General features: G+C 39.6%; 1 protein-coding gene and 1 long non-coding RNA gene across 4 annotated transcripts; one reads left to right on the forward strand and one right to left on the reverse strand.

Annotated features, from left to right (window-relative positions):
- Positions 1 to 2,605: 2,605 nt before the first annotated feature.
- LOC120565328 lies at positions 2,606 to 8,740 on the reverse strand. The gene is made up of 3 exons (XR_005640222.1): positions 7,782 to 8,740; positions 7,294 to 7,463; positions 2,606 to 3,521 (listed from the first exon to the last, which is right to left on the reverse strand). It is a non-coding gene; the product is annotated as an uncharacterized LOC120565328 (long non-coding RNA).
- On the forward strand, positions 7,338 to 17,002 carry henmt1 (HEN methyltransferase 1). Of its 3 annotated transcripts, none has more exons than XM_039811026.1 (9): positions 7,338 to 7,523; positions 8,751 to 8,863; positions 9,953 to 10,087; positions 14,726 to 14,908; positions 15,098 to 15,284; positions 15,670 to 15,889; positions 16,186 to 16,285; positions 16,380 to 16,537; positions 16,715 to 17,002. In XM_039811026.1, exons 1-9 carry the CDS (start codon positions 7,440 to 7,442, stop codon positions 16,816 to 16,818), a joined length of 1,284 nt encoding a protein of 427 aa, XP_039666960.1. In that variant the 5' UTR covers positions 7,338 to 7,439; the 3' UTR covers positions 16,819 to 17,002. The 3 variants fall into 3 exon arrangements, with proteins under 3 accessions (XP_039666960.1, XP_039666961.1, XP_039666962.1); XM_039811027.1 differs by having other exon boundaries at positions 16,189 to 16,285; XM_039811028.1 differs by lacking the exon at positions 7,338 to 7,523 and adding an exon at positions 7,544 to 7,668.
- Positions 17,003 to 17,044: the final 42 nt, after the last annotated feature.

Here is a 17,044-nt window from a genome sequence, read left to right on the forward strand (position 1 = left end):
TGTATAATATTAATGGCAAATAAATCTGGTTCGGCGAAGTGCCTTAAACATGAATTCTATCTGAATTCCAGCAGGGGGCGACACGTGCGGTTTCAAAAGGAAGTCTGATTCTGTAGAAGTCTATGAGAAAGTGACCCACTTCTCACTTGATTTATTACCTCAGTAAATATTTTCATAATGGGTTTATGGTCTCAATCGCTAGTTTTAAGTCTTCTGCAACACAGAATGATTTTTTATCATTTTTAGAATTATGTTCTTGTTGACTTTAAAATCGGCGATAAAGCAGGGGGTGGCTATGATGTGATTGCCAGTGAAAGTGTGTGATGTAGAGTGTAAAGGCTCCTCCCTCACGTCTAAAATCGTCACATCCGCAACCAGGATAGCTGCGCCCGTAATGGCAAACTTGGCGACTCATAGCAGATCTCCACAAACCAATGGGTGACATCACACATGCTCTGTCCATTAATATTATACAGTCTATGCAGCCACCACAAAAAACTCTCATACTCTCGCCAAAAAAGGTCAGAAGCAAGTCTACTGCACCTGAAATATAATTCATGACAACTAAACATTCTTGATAGCAGGAACCAGACAAATCTATTTGTGACAAGTGATCTTTCAGTAATATAAAGCTGTAAATAACAAAGCAGAACCACTTTTAGGCCGAATCGCTGATATAAATGGGCTTTTTTCTTTTTTTTTTGGCTGCGCCGGCCCATAAAGGACTCACAGCGGCCCATTGGTTAATTTTCTTTATTGGCACTGGCCTGATCCAATCAAATCCAGGAACCCCTTTCCTCACTCCGGGCCGCAAATTTACGAATCCCACTATGGCCATGCCTCCCGGCCTTGAGACACGAGCTGTAATAGTTATGCTGGAAGTTTAGCATCCACGTTAAAATGGAGGAGCAGAGAAATGACAGGAGAAAAAAAAAAAAATAGAACTCCTCAAAATGTGCCTAAATTTCTGACATGTTTGGGGCTGTAGTAGCTGCTTCAACACCAGCATTACCTGAAGTAGAGGAGGAGGAGGAGGAGGAGAGGTGGCTGGCTATACAGAGAAGCAGAAACAACATGATCATGACAGCGAAGAAGCCGAGGAGGAGGAGGAGAGTGACCATGACAGGGCCATGGGAGCGAGTGAGGAAAAGATGGAAGAGAGAGTAGTTGACAACGTGGTAAGGAGTAGGCAAATTAACTGTCAGGGAGGGAGGGAGGCTGTGTGTGTGTGTGTGTGTGTGTGTGTGTGTGTGTGTGTGTGTGTGTGTGTGTGTGTGTGTGTGTGTGTACGCGCGCGCACGCTTATGCGCACCTCAAGTTATAATGACAACAAGCTGTTTGGCTGTAACATTAAAGTTAGTGGCTGTCAGGTAACCAAAAAGCTTATGCTTACATTGAAAATGCTAGCGGTTGGCCTGTTGGGTAGCTGAAAGGTCTGTGTGATCTATAACATCAGTGTTGATACAAGCATCAGTGTTCCTTGAATGGCTTAATTAGCTTCTCTTTTATTGTTGCTCTTTTCCAGGGCATATACTACTCTCATCTTTATTGTAGCTTTTGGGAAGGGTTATAGTTATGGTTATTGTATTTAGCAGACACTTTTGTCCAAAGCGACGAAATATGAATCTTACAATAGTTAAAATTAACAGTAAACAGTTTTTAAAGTTGCCAAGCCAATATTAAGCAAAACAGTAATAATAACAATAATGGCAATACAATAGGGATGCACCGAATATTCGGCCACCGAAAATTTTCGGCCGAAAATGGCCCAAAAGGGCATTTTCGGTTTTCGGCCGAAATACTTTTATCACCGAAACAATACGGCCGAAATGTTGTGATGATGTAAACAGAAAACGCGACCTGCACGTGTGTCAGTATCCGATCCGTTCCACCTGCAAAGCGTCTCCTAAGCAAAGAGGTTGAGACGGACCACGGAGTGAAAACAATGAAAAGTACGCTCTTAGAGTCTGTCAGCACACGTTTCAGTGAGATCTGTTCGGATCCTCTGCACTTCATCGCGACTGTACTTGATCCGCGTTATTATGACCATTACTTGGATGCGGAAATAAAGCAGGGCGCACGAGAAATGATCCAGGCCGCGATGGATGCGGAGAACCCGCGTGGAGACGGAGACGAACCCGCGCTAGCGCGAGATCGGAGCGCAGAAAAAAGACTTGTCTCGCTGCACCAGATGAGGGGCATGCACCCTCGTTGTCTGATATGTTCAGTGAAATCCTGCAAGAAAGTGCCTCAATTAATAATAATAATAATAATAATAATAATAATAATAATAATAACAATAGGTAAGCTATTCTGTTCTTAGGCTACTGTATACTGTGACTATCAGATTGTAGCCATATTTCTGCTAGATATTTTTTTAATTAAACTTTAATATTAATTTATACAATTGCAATGCCTTGATTTTAGTAGTTAGTACACAGTCATAGCCATAAATGCAATGGTACTAATAATTGGCTTAATTTCTTTCGGTGTTTCGGTTTCGGTTTTCGGTCTTGGTTTCCTCTTTTTCGGTTTTCGGTTTCGGCCAAGAATTTTCATTTCGGTGCATCACTACAATACAATATCAAATATCAATAATAAAAAAACCAAATCATAACTCTAAGAATGAATTAATTATTTATGTGTAAGCTCAACAGATAATTCTTGAAGGATCTAAAACTAGGCAACTCATATCATAGAATGCACGCATATTTTAAGAGGACTATCTGCAGGGAATGGGTTTGACCAATCACGGTGGGTGTGGGCCGCCTGGGCCAAAAATGCCAGGGCCGATTTTTTGTCCCAGTCCAGTCCAGCCCTGAACAGAACCAACACAGAGACATGGATACAACCCATCCACTTTCAGCGGAGTTCAAGCCGCTCCCTTCAGGTCGTAGATATAGATATCCCAATGTCAAAACCAACCGAGCAAAAAACTCATTCATTCTTATGGCAATAACCCAATTAAATAAGGTGTAGGGAGGGGTATAACTGAAGGAATAGATGTGATGTAGGATAATGTGCAGTAGTTTTTATTTTATTTATTTATGATATTGTGCAATATACTCCTTTTACTGTATTCTATTTATTGATGTGTTGGATAGGTAGCGCTGTGGATATCTGGTTCAATGTTTGTGTTGTGGATTATGTGTCAATGTGCCTGTACTGTACAACAAATTGCCTCTCGGGGACATTTTTCAAGGGACAAGTTTTCTAACTCTAAGTCTAAGTCTAAGGCATACAGCTTTGAACTCTGCTTGGTGTTACTGTGGAATAATAGCGAAGAGGATTACAAATAGCCACATACGTAGCTGTCGACTGATGTGAGCGCCATGCTCCCAACAGAGGAAGAGGTGAGGGTGAAGCTCAACAGGTAGAGAAGAGCACAAGGGATTTTACCCAGAAATATGCAGGACTGCAGCATGGTGATTGCAGCTGGCATCACTGAAAAGGCCCACGAGCAAGTCGGACACAGCAATCTCATGCTCCTCTGCATGAGATTGGTGGAGGTGTGAAGCTGCCTGGAGGGGGAGATTGTGATTAGAGCCTCATATTCAGTGCAAAAGAGTTTAGAGCGCAGCAATTATTTAGAATAGAGACAATATATGGAAATTTTACTTTGAGAGACCCAGTATTACGAAAAACAAACTACATAGCCTACATGCCAAAAAAAAGCTCTAGAATATCAATCAGATTCACATTATTGGAAATAATTACTACAGCACTTGGTATTGAGTAGCCTACAAGTTTATCATGATTTACTATTATAGTGACACATTTATACATAAAAAGATACTAAAAATGACATTAACATTGACAAGTGAATGTTCTGAAATCTCGGCCTGTCTTAGCTTTTTAAAAACAGTCCAACAACTTGTATAGAGGGTGGACTAACAGCTAAAGTCTGACTTTTTTGCATAGAACAAACAAAGCTTCCAGCCACTAATTAAACGGATACACACTATTAGCTGTCACATTTCAAGAAAAGTGTCTGTGCCTGAAGTGGGAGATGGAGACAATGACCAACAAGTTGAGCGTTACAGTGAGCAGAGCGATGCAGCACAGCAGTGTTTTGATAAACACGGCCTGGGGAGTAACAGACGGTGTTCAGGGGAGGGACACAGTGGTCAGCTGCTTCCAATGTCTCCACCATCAAGATATCTGAACAAAGAGCTGAAGAGGTCTAGCAGCCGCTTGATTAACTTTTTCCTTTTTGAGATTAGATATTTATCTCTCTAAATTTTCATCATCTTTGCTGTTGCCCTCCCTCTATATCTCTCCTCCTCTTGTGGACACTTCCTCCCATCAGCTTGTATTCCCCATAATTCCTGATCATCAACTCTTCCATTACATCATTCACTCCCCCACATTTCCCTCCCTCTTTTAAACTACCACTGTCCACTTTGCATTGGTACACTTTGCATGTGACAAATAGTATCTGCTATAAATATATGGCTGAATACACTTAAATTAAAGCTGCTCTAATTGATATTTTTATATAAAGAATGGCTCAAATGTGTAATTTGAAAGGAGGAGTTGCTCTGGGTGTCTTTTAATGCATTGTTTTCATTTTTTCAACCATAACTTTACAGTTCTGGTTCACTCTCATCGGCGTTGTTTTTAAATCACAGCAGGCAGCTTTTTTAAGCAAAAAAGCTTTGATAAACCCACTTCACACTACCTACTGAGCACCAAACAGTTGATTGAAAAAGTGCTAGTGCACATAATGGAGGATTAAGGAGCTTAGGAGCTTCCCTTAGGAGTTGGTGGACACCTAGGAAGGAGAGGGAAAGGAAATATTGGACCTGTATTCACCAGGGGCATGTCGCACCAAACCAAGATAAGGGATTAAGCCGGGATATTCAGGTTATCCTGGATGAATTTAGCTTTGATTTGGTTGCACAAAAGCAGGATGAATTAAACCCAGCCAAGTAACCATGGTGATTTATTCTTTGCAGCTAGCCTGGTCCAGAGCAGCCTAACAGGCAGGCTAAGATTAATCCTGGAGTCTGATGTGTTAAATCAGCTGCCGCTCTGATCCGAAATAAACGTGTTTAACAGTTATTGCGCTGTCTTCAGAATGTATTCTGCTTCATTTTATTAACATGAATTACTTGTCACTATTGCTGTCACAGGTTTGATTTAAATCCTACTATTGCAGTTGTTTAGATGGTAAGAAATGGTTGCACTGGCACCGGAGATAAAGGAAATGGGCTTTTCCTCCGCTGCTGTCCCCGTGAAATGTGCCCCGTGCAACGTGGGGAGGCGGGGGGAGGAAGGGGGATCCTCCCACACCGCGCAGCGGACTCTAAAAGGGGACTTTTAGCGTCAATAATGACGACAATTGCACCTGATCAAACGTCCTTTTTTACCAAATGGGAGTGAGAATGTGTTGGAATGCCACAAAGCTTCTTAATCATTTTATTTTGGTGCTGTCACTTGTCATCTTCGAGCTTGGGAGTGAGAAAAAAAACATGAATAATAACAGGCTACATTGTTTTACAGATATGCTTACAGTGTGAATTAAAGTCACTTCTTTTCTAGTTTTTGCCCAGTCATGCTTGTTCTGTATGAACATTAATTGTAGAAAGATATTTAGAATTAGATAGCTTATGGAGATTTATATGGTTGTAAAACATATTCTCGCATTATGAATAAGGGTTTGAAATTAAGCCTAGTCCTTAAGAATTCCCTCTGATCACTTTTAAGGCAAAGTAGGCTAAATAATAATACATTTAATTTATATAGTGCTTTACAGGCTACTCAAAGACACTTTACACTAAAACCAGCACATTTAGCAAATAAAAAACAGATACAGCAATAAAACCAACACATAAAACAAGCATATTAAAGCAATTACTAACGTGGAGTGACTAAGTAGATTTTTTTAAATCCATACGTATTCAGTCGGTCCGCTATTGTCTGTCGGGCTTTTTTCCGTTTGATAACAGCCGTATTTCCCTTTTTAAATATTATATGTTTCACCTCCTCGTAAATTTCCATTAGAAGCCATAATGCTGCACGCGTCTTTTCCATTTCTGCATCGGTAAATCTGTGATCGATACCGTGGTCTATTTAAGAAAGCCGTGAACGTGCACTTATCCCAGCTATCTACACCTGAATTGACATAGCTTCACCTACTTATCCTGGCCCGGCAAACGTGCCACCGATTAAGCCGCGATGAGCGGATCACACTAAGTCAAGCTGCGCTTTTTCAGTTATCCTGGATTTCTTTATTCTACTTTTGTGCAACAGGCCCCAGATGTGACACGTCTGCTTGATGTGTAAATAAGCCACTGTCTGCTAACACATTTGCCATATCTGTTTTATATGGTGATCAGGGCCCAAAATTAGCACCCTGCCACTCGCCAAATGCAAGTTGTAATCTACTGTACATTGATAAATAAAATAGATGAGGTCAGCTAACATTGGTGGGTTGCTGAAATGGGCCTACTTCACTAAAAATTCTTATCAATACAACACAAAAGTTGATTGGCCACATTTTCACAGATAATGGAGTAAGGAGAGTACAGTATATAATATGAAAATATGGATTTTTTTAATTTGGGTGAACAAATTCCTAAACCCTACAACTATGAGCACAACAAAAATACATTATTCTATTTTCTTGTATTTTGTAATGTGCCCATTAGGTATTTGGATGCTCTTTGTACTTGAAGTAAACATGTGCATTGTTTTAACTGTCTTCACCATTTAGTATTTGAAGGTATTTTGACATGATTTAATTACATATTAGAACAGCAGTGTTTCATAATATAAAAGGCATTTTTGTATTTAATGACTAAAGATTTACCCTTGGAACCTATCAGTAACTTCTATTTTTAACACAGGCCTCAATTACTTAAATTTTGACAATCATTTTGATTGATCACTCAACAGATGTATGAGACTGTTCAGCTTTGAATTACACTAATAATAAACATACTGACAAGATACCTTTAGAAAATAAATTAAACGTTTACATTTTTTGTAGGCCAAACAAATAATCGATTGATTGAAATAAATAATACATTTTGACATCCTGCTGGCCATAGAGGAAAAGACTGTAGGATTCATCCTCTGTAGAACATGCATGTCTGTACATTCAATTCATTCAGTCTGTAAATTCCATTGTAAACCTCTAGCTAGCATCAACAGATGTTGAGATATTTTCAGTCTGTATTAAAGTTTATACAGTCTTTCTGCGGGACAGCTCAGAGAGTAACGTTACAGACAGACTACCATCCCTAAGAACTAAAATACTTTAAAAGTAGTAAGGAAATTCGCCTTTACCTGGACAAATCTATCTTGAGTTTGCATTAAATGGTTTGCAGGCATCTTCGTTGTCCAAAAAAACGAATAAAATAAAAATACTGCGTCAACACTAAATAATAACAGCGCCCTCTGGGGTCCGACGAGGACGGTAGCTGGACGCGAAAATGGATCCAATCTTCAGTCCTCCACTTCACAGACAGAGACATCAGTTTGTCATAGATTTTGTCAAGAGGAACAAACCCAAAAAGGTGGCTACCGTCTTAATGAGAAACACACTTTAGCTTCCAAACCAATGTTTGTTTGAGCATGTATGCTAACGATAATTCACAAGCTAACGGAATCGTCGCAGCTAAAGGTTTTACCGAACCAATAAGGTCGTAGAGCTAACGTTAGGTATATTCACACAACCTAGCTAGCAAGTTGAGAATTACATGTTTTTCATAACGTTAATGGTTTGGTCATTTGCCGTGATAACTTTAATATTGTAAAGAATAACAAACCCGAACCTTTGGGAAACTTGTATTTCTTCAACTTCAAAACCAACGTTTGTTTGCTAACATGTTAGCTAGCTAGCTAACCTTTTCACCATGCTTTTCACCGATCCAATTAACGACGGTGCTGCGGTCAAGCTAGCCGTCACTCCGCGGTACTATTTTTTTATTTTATTTTTTATTACAGTGTATGGATTGCGCAAGGATACGCCCGGTTTTACATATATGGAAATAAATATTAATTGGATTAACCGGAAGTATAAAAATACTGTGTCCATTTTATCAAAAAAATAACTGCTAAATTGTGATTAAAAAATTACTCTATTTTTTATATTTTAAGGACAACTAGTTATAGTCTCACAATCAAGCATATGATATAATGTTAGATATGGATGGATAACATTAGAATTCCCGCATGTACTTTGAAATGCCTGCCTTTCTGAAACTTGAGTTGCTGTAAAAACAAACCGCTCCATAATTTCTGACAGTGAATGATACATTTGAGTTCAGGACATCTCTGGCTACATTTCATTCAAAATCACTCAACTAAAATATATAAGTCAGTCAAATCAGATATATGATTTGGCAATGTGTTTACAACATCTCAAGTGTCAGAAAGGAAGTCATTTCAAGTTACAAATGTGGTACTTTTACTTTGAAAAATCTCTAAATTGATACTATAAAATGCTTGATTTTGAGTCTGTATAGTCCGAGATGTCCTGGATACACATTTATCAGTCATTGTCAGAAATTATAATTTTTTCCTCACAATTTGGTGGAGTTTTAGAGCTAACGGTAGCTATATACACTGACCTAGATTTAAATATACTTCTTTGTGTTAATTGTTCTTCATAATGGTTTGTGTTTTTTTACAATGATAACCCATTCAATATTTATCTCCCTCTAGCCAAGAGTTTACTGAAGTTACTTTAGCTTACCCAGTTTTCCCAGTTAGCCTACGTCATCTTATTTCTTTCTCCTCAGGTGGTGGACTTGGGCTGCAGTGAGTGCAGCCTTCTTCAAAAACTGAAGTTTCACCGTGAAATTGAACTACTGGTTGGAGTGGACATCGATGGTGCCAATATAAAAAAAAAGATGTATGTATGTTTAAAAAAAGCCATCATCCAGGACTGAGCTCTTTCTCTGATAACAATACATGATACGATATGGCAGATACAGGGTGCAAAATTAACATTTTTGTCCACCAACCAAATGGCTAGTGAATGTTCAAATGTTACCATCCACACAATAGATTACTGTTGTTGTTTTTTTTAGCTGGTGAGTAAAGGAAATCTGCCAGCCACTTGCATGTGTCACTAGCATTTGGCTGCATTCGGCTAATTTTATACCCTGGGCACAACTGAAACAATCTGTTGATTAATCAATTGAGTTTTCAACAGAAAAATAATCAGCAACAATGTTTATAATGAGTTTATTTCACTTGTTAAATCAGAAAAAAATGGTGAATATATTTGCTGGTTTAACTTTTCAGATGTGAATATTTCAAAACCATCTTGGGCTTTTGGACTGCCAACCAATAGAACATGTGATTGGCAACTGTCATTGTCCTCTTGATATTGCAAATACTAAGTGATTAATGGCTTAATCAGAAAAAAGATTAATGAATAATAAAAGTATTGCAGTCCTAGATGTATGCAAAGTCACCTAAAATAGTCAAATAGATGGCCATTGCAATTAACTTTTCCACCAACATGCATTTCACCATTTCCATACCAGACAACCCTATATGATAACTAAATACCATTTTGTTTATTAAATGCTGTTTGTTTGCTGGCAATCATTCATTTGGACAATATCATTTTATAAAACAATAACACAGTATGATTATATCACTGTTGATACATTATTTTACTGAATCATCACCCAGCCCTTTAAGCATTAATCAGTTAACTGACCAGACTGAGAGCCTAGGTTAGTCTTGCCTAGTGCACCACATGTGAAACCTCCTTTAAAAAAAACAACTCTTGATCAAGAGTTGGTTTCGTAAACGTTTTGGGTCTCCGGTCCAAATTAAATATTAGTAGTTTCTCAAGCAGGGCCCTCCCCCTGCTTGTTGGATAAGAGCTTGATCTTTGACTCCTCGATCACCTCGTGCTTTTTGTTGTTGCAATAAGTAATACTGTGTGGATTGATAATGTGTACACTGTGCTTATGTGTTCCTTCAGGCATGGATTAGCGCCTATGTCGACTGACTATCTGCAGCCAAGTTATGATCAGCTGCGCATTGAGCTGTACCAGGGCTCAGTCACACAAGAAGACGCCCGTCTCAGAGGATTTGATCTGGTGACCAGTATAGAGCTGTATTTATTTATTTATTTATTTGAAAGAAAAGGGGGACAATACATATTAATGAACATTTTCACAAATGTAAATATGCCAGATTATAGCCTTAGGCTAATTTCCATCTGCAGACCCCCTGGCAGGTTGGTGTTACACACAAATTAATGAATACATACAAAGACACTATATGCAGACTATATACAAAGGGACAATGACAAGAACAGTGATCACATCATCCTAAAACAAACAACAACAACAACAAGAGTGGACAACAAGGGACATATAGAAAACAAGAAAGCATCGACTATAGTGAACAGCCCACAAACTGTCCTGATATTACACTGATCCATATTAGACCATTCTATGTTGCACTGACCCACATTACACTGACCCATGTTATACTGACATTTATTGCACTACCCATATTACACTAATAATTGCGTCCCTTTTTATAACACTAACTCTGTGTTAAGTCTGATATATAATGATTAACTAAACATGATCACAAGTCTGTATGTCCCTCAACCACACTTTTAAATGACTCCTAAAGATAGAAAGACTTGTGCTTTCCCTCACTGACAGTGGAATGCTATTCCAGAAACGCACTCCCTGATATGACAGGACGTTCTGTGAAAAGGCGGTCCGCCTAAATGCCAATTCACAATCACCTCTCATAGTGGCCCTAGTCACTCGAGACCCAACAACACTGCTAGACTTTTGTTTTATAAAATCGCTCAATGGTGGAGGCGCCAGACCATGTATAACCTTATAGATTAGGCAGGCTGATTTAAATAATTTGAAATTAACAAAATTTTAAAACTTATATTTATCTAAAATTTGACAATGGTGATATGACGAAGGTTTCTTGTCTAATATTTTCAATGCTCTTTTATAGCATATTTCAATTGGCCCAATAGCTGCATGACTCGTATAAGACCAACTTGTGATACAGTACTCAATATGAGCTAGTATCATAGAATGCAGGAATGTAATCGCTGCTATATCCGTTAATGATTTACGAATATGTCTAAAATTCCGTATATTAACATTTACCGTTTTCACTACTTTTTTAACATGTTTTTTAAAGGATAGTTTTGAGTCTATTAACACTCCCAAATATTTAAATTCCTCAACATTAACCAATTCATGTCCACCCAAGCGACCTTTTACCGCGGCCACGGGTGTTTTAGGTTTACTAAAAAACATTGATACGGTCTTTTTAACATTAAGGCACAGGCATGAATCATTCAGCCATGTTTGTAAGTCATTTAAGGCTAATGAAAGTTGATGGGCTGCATCACCAGCACTTTTTGCCTGAGTAAAAATGACCGTATCATCTGCATACATAATCATGTCCACATTTTTGCACACATTGGGCAAGTTATTCACATAGAGTGAGAACAGCAATGGACCCAAAATTGATCCCTGAGGGACACCTTGTGTATAGTGAAGATAGGGTGACCTACTATTCTTTATTTGCACGCATTGTTTTCTATCTGATAGATAAGACTGTATCCATTTAACAGTTTGATTACTAAAGTTAAATGTTAATAGTCTAGACAAGAGCTTAAGGTGATTCACAGTATCAAGCACGCTTAAAGTCAACAAAACAGCCGCAACATAACTGCTTTTGTCTAAATAAGACTTCACCTTCTCAACAAAAACACAGACAGCCGTTTCAGTTGAGTGAAGACAACGAAATCCGGAATTGCATTGGGTGCAAACCCTGAATGGAATCATTAAGATGGGCAATAATAGAGTTAGCGACCCACTTTTCTACTATCTTTGAGAAGATAGGGAGTATGCTAATAGGTCGATAATTAGCAGGATCTAATTTTTCACCCGATTTATATATTGGTATGACATTTGCCACCTTCCAGCTCAAAGGGACGACTGCCTGCGTGATTGATAAATTAATAAGATGGGTCACAGGCACCAAGATACAAGATTTATATTGCTTCAGAAAATTGGTATCAAATCCAAACACATCCCTTGCTTTAGAACTTTTCAATTTTGAGATTATGTTTTCTACATCATTTTCTGTAATTATTTGAATGTTAAACTTTGAATTTTGAGTTAAGGCATCCATATGGGGGTCTATGTTGCCACTATTTTGGTGGGAATCACACGAATTAGAAAACAGTTGTGCAATTTCATCAATGGTACTTTGAAAATACTCACTCAATTTAGTTGCTAGGCTGAGAGGCTCTGATACCAATTCATTGGCAAATTTGAGTTCAAGGTCTTTATCAGCATTGTGCTTACTTTTACCAAGAAGTTTGTTTATATTTTCCCAAATTAGCTTACAATTTCCTTTGGCACCATTAATTACAGTCATGAAAAGTTAGCTTTTGCCATTCTCAAATTTTGTGTGACTTTATTCCTTGGCGGGATACAAAATTTAACCGTCAGTAATTAATCCAGATTGTAATGATTTTTTAAGTAATTTGTCTCTAAGTGTCATAAGCTGTTTACACTCACTATTGATCCAAGGCAAGGAATAAACTGGTTTCTTTAAATGACCCACTTTCTGAAACTGAGACAGAACCCCTTTAATAGAGGAGTATAGTAGATCACAACATTTATTAGTGTCATCACAAGATAGTATGCTAGACCAATCAAGACCATTTAGAACCTCCGTTAAACATTGTTCTTGGCTCTTTGGAATAAATGTTTGTTTTATATTAGTGCTTTTACTAACACTTCTCAATCGTTTTTTAGTCAGCTTTCTATAAAAGAATATGGCATTGTGGTCAGACAAGCCAGTCAAAAAATTGTATGTTTTTATCATTCTATCTACTTTGTTAGAGAATACCAGGTCTATTAAAGTTTTAGAGCGATTGGTTATTCTAGTGGGATCACTGATCATTTGTGTTAATCCAGAATTATCTGTAATTTCTTTCAGTTTCTTTCTGTCACTTTTGTTGTCCCAATTTACATTTAAGTCTCCCATTAGAATAACCTCATTATTAAAGTCACAACAACCCAGAAGTGTCTTAAATTGATCATAAAAATCTACTTTTGCTGAAGGCGGTCGATAAAGACATAAAACAGTAAATGACATTTCTGCTGAGAGTGACACTTTAACTCCAACACATTCAATTGTGATTTCATTAGGCCAAATTATTTGTGTACATTTTAGAGAGTCCTTCATATACAGTAACACCCCTCCCCCCTTTCCTTGATGCCTATCTTTTCTAAAGACATTGTAGCCTTGTAATGATACCACTGCTTGTGGGGAAGTGGGTTTAAGCCAAGTTTCTGAAAGTCCCATGAAATCTACATTTGAGTTAATGAGAAGATGCTCCAATTGTTCCCTCTTAGGGGCCATACTGCGTATATTCAGATGGCCACCTAGGAGCCCTTTGTTTTTACACTGTGGATCCCATATAGTCCTGGCTTGATTAAGAGTCTGAAATAACTTACATGATCGATGTTTTTTAAATACAGGGTTCCTTTGTGTACACATGGGTGTGATTGGTTGTGGTGATATACTGGGCTTAGTTGTAAGAGGGTCCTTTAATGGTGCTGTTAGCCCAGGGAGCTGCTGTAGCCCAGGGAGCTGCTGTAGCCCAGGTAGCAGACGTGGAATTATCTCAGGAAGTTGCTGTAACCCAGATAGAGGAGATGGTATTAGCCCAGGGAGCTGCTGTAGCCCAGGTAGCAGAGGTGGTATTAGCCCAGAGAGATGCTGTAGCCCAGGTAGCAGAGGTGGTATTAGCCCAGGGAACTGCTGTAGCCCAGGTAGCAGTGGTGGAATTAGCCCAGGAAGCTGCTGTAGCCCAGATAGCAGAGATGGTAGTAGCCCAGGGAGCTGTTGTATCCCAGGTAGCTGTGATGGTATTAGCCCAGGGAGCTGCTGTAATCCAGGTAGCAGTGGTGGTATTAGCCCAGAGAGATGCTGTAGCCCAGGTAGCAGAGGTAGAGTTAGCCCAAGAGGCTGCTGTAGCCTAGGTAGCAGTGGTGGTATTAGCCCAGGGAGCTGCTGTAGCCCAGGTAGCAAAGGTGGTGTTAGCCCAGAGAACAGCTGTAGCTGTAGCACAGGACTTAAAACAGGTCCAGGGTTTTGCTCCACATCACCAGCCAGAAGTAGTATCATCAAAAGATTCACAACCCCAAGGAATGATCTAGATGCTGTTTGATCAAGTTTACCTGGTGGCGGCCTAGCATATCCACAATCCAGGATTCTTGCATACAAAAGATGTTGGCTCCTCTTTGCTGGATAGAGAGTTGAGTTATCCATTTTCCTTGGACACGTTAAAATCAAGAGGAGGTAGAAAGACAGGAAAAGACCAGACAAGCATGGCAAAATCCAAGGGTTTTTGATAAACTTTTGTGGCAAACACACAGGACCTGCCAAACACTGTGGCTGCACCCTGGCGGCCATCTTATGTTTTCAGATGGCCGTTCAGAACCTGTAAGGGGCTGTTTGGCTGTTGAGGTTCAATGTCTTCAAGTGTTGATGCTTTGGCAGCTATCGGTAGAAATATTTGTCTTTTTGTTTCACATTTTGTCACTTGTCTTGTTCTCTTGTTTTAACACCTTTTCCCCATGTTTATGTGGTCTTTCTCTCTATCAGTGTGGTTTCCATCTTTCGGTTTCTCTGTGTCCCTCTTGGCCATTATTTATCACCGTGTTTCCTCCCTGGCTGTCTGCAGCATAGAGCACCTCACTCTGGCTGACGTGGAGCGCTTCTCTGAGGTGGTGTTTGGTTACATGACCCCAGTGGCTGTTATCGTCAGTACTCCAAACTCTGAGTTCAACCCCCTTTTCCCTCGACCGGCAGGTTTCAGGCACAGTGATCACAAGTTTGAGTGGACCAGAGCAGAGTTCAAGTCCTGGTATGCTGTTTTGTTTTTTGTTTTTTCGAGTGTAGTGGAAAGCACAAAGTTGATGGTGTTGATGAACATGGTAGAGACAGGGAATGCTAATGGATAAATGCACCATAAAACACATCAGCACTGTTATATAGTCCTCAATAAAAAATAGAGATTTAAACTGAATTGTGTTAACATTACATCCTTCCTCAGGGCTCTGAAGGTGTGTTTGGAGTACGGTTATGAGGTGGAGTTCACTGGTGTTGGACAGGCGCCACGCGGCCAGCAGGAGAGAGTCGGCTTCTGCTCTCAGATTGGTGTGTTCCGCTGGCTCGGGGGGAGACAGCACTGCAACATGTTGTTTGGTGATGATGCTGAGGATGTGTTTTCATACACACTGGTGAGTAAACTTCTTTATAAATTAGATCAGTCATTTCGGAGTCATGTTGGCCCAGTCTTAAAAGACACAACCTGTCGCTATGTGACTGATTCATGGGGATTTTTGTTCCCCTCTCTCCCTCTCCATATTTTCTAGTTTCACTACCAAATAAAGGCAACACTAGTATACAAATATGTCATATATTGTTGCTGAAACAACTTTTAAATTGGTTGTTAGAATAATGTATTAAATTCCAAACGTTTTTTGGGTCAGCTTCTATATTTACTCTTAGAAGATACAAAAATATGAGGGGGCACTCAGGATGCTCTCACAATCGGTAAAGGTTTCTATGATAATCTGATATTGTGATCTATGTCTCTCTTTTTTTAACCTGTTTCTATATCAGCTCTATAGTATAAACTACCCCAGCCTGCATGACAATAACATCTTGCAGAGGGTCCTGGTGAGTGAGGTGTTGTACTGGGCAGAAAAGCTGAAGAGAAACTGGATAGAGGAGAAGACTGGTGAGAGGGATGACACTTCCACATTGTGTCCGGCTGAGGGTGAAGGGGAGGAATGCCTCAGAACGTCGGAGCGACACATGGAGATGGAAGACAGACAGACAGGTGAACGTCCCGGCAGTTGTTCAGTTTCCCAGAAATTGTGTGTATATCTTTGGTTTGATAATATGGAAACAAATATTGGAAGCAATAGGGCCAGCAAAAAGCGTCCAGGAAATTATTTTGAACGGTCTGAATCTCAGTTCCATTGGTGCGTTTTCTCGAAATCAAAGGTTTCTCCAGAATATCATTGTGTTTTGTACTGCCAGGTTGTTTGTGATAAAATGTTCTTGGCAAGTTTAACCCATAAGAAGATTAAATGATGTTTCTTTACAAAACAAACAACGTATTATACCTCACAGCAGAATGTGGAGCAGAGACGAAAAATCCGGGGGAGCGTCAGGAATCAGAGCTGTTTTGGACAAATGGCAAAGGACAACAGGAGTCCTGCAAATTGCGCAGGTGTGTTTCCTCAAAGAAGTTGAGGAGGAACAGTATGGTACTCATCACAGGCATCACAGCTAGCATAAATGTCACCTTTTGTGCGTGCTGGCAGGTGTGTGTCTGTACCTCTGGCTGTGCTTTGGTCCTGCTGCCCAAAACTCAGTGTCCTGAGTGGAAGTCTCAGTAATCTCAGACATGTCCTGATGGATAACCCCGAAGTTAAACTGAGCCAGGACGGCTCTGCTGTGCTCCTAAATGACCAGGAACGAGGTACTGTTAACATGTACACAGTATTGGTTTTTCAAAGCAGAGGCATCACTGCAAGATGTATTGACAGTCACCGCAATTTTGACTGTACCCGATGCTTCTTCCTCCAGTGTGTATTCTATGAACTGAGAAGTTTTTGTGGTTGTGACACTAGTTCATTTGTGTTTTGTTTTTTTTAAGACCTTGAAGAGGAAGAAGAGGATCGTGATGATTTGGAGGACAGCGGGTATGCAGTATGCTCCCACAGTGCTGAGCCAGAGGAAGACTGGGAGAGAAATGTTTGATCTGGAAGGTGCAGCTTTGTTGTTGAGCGAGCAAACGGTTTTCCTTGGTTACTACTGGGCAGTGCAGTTGTAGCAACAGTTCCCAACTGCACTGTAGAAACTGGCTTTTGGATTTATTAGATGGTTTATTTTGACTGCATCTTTGTGTTGTAGGCGACAATAAAGCTCTAAATGTGAGAAAAGGTTCACATTGTGTTGTGCAATATACCCAAATTGAAGCGCAATC

Source organism: Perca fluviatilis, chromosome 9, assembly GCF_010015445.1.
Source record: "Perca fluviatilis chromosome 9, GENO_Pfluv_1.0, whole genome shotgun sequence".
NCBI classification, from domain to species: domain Eukaryota; kingdom Metazoa; phylum Chordata; class Actinopteri; order Perciformes; family Percidae; genus Perca; species Perca fluviatilis.

Coding starts and splice junctions, on each gene's coding strand:
- henmt1 (XM_039811026.1), top strand. CDS start 7,440: ATGGATCCAATCTTCAGTCCTCCACTTCACAGACAGAGACATCAGTTT. Junction 10,088..14,725: donor CTGGTGACCAGTATAGAGCT/GTATTTATTTAT, acceptor GGCTGTCTGCAG/CATAGAGCACCTCACTCTGG. Junction 16,286..16,379: donor GAGTCCTGCAAATTGCGCAG/GTGTGTTTCCTC, acceptor GCGTGCTGGCAG/GTGTGTGTCTGTACCTCTGG.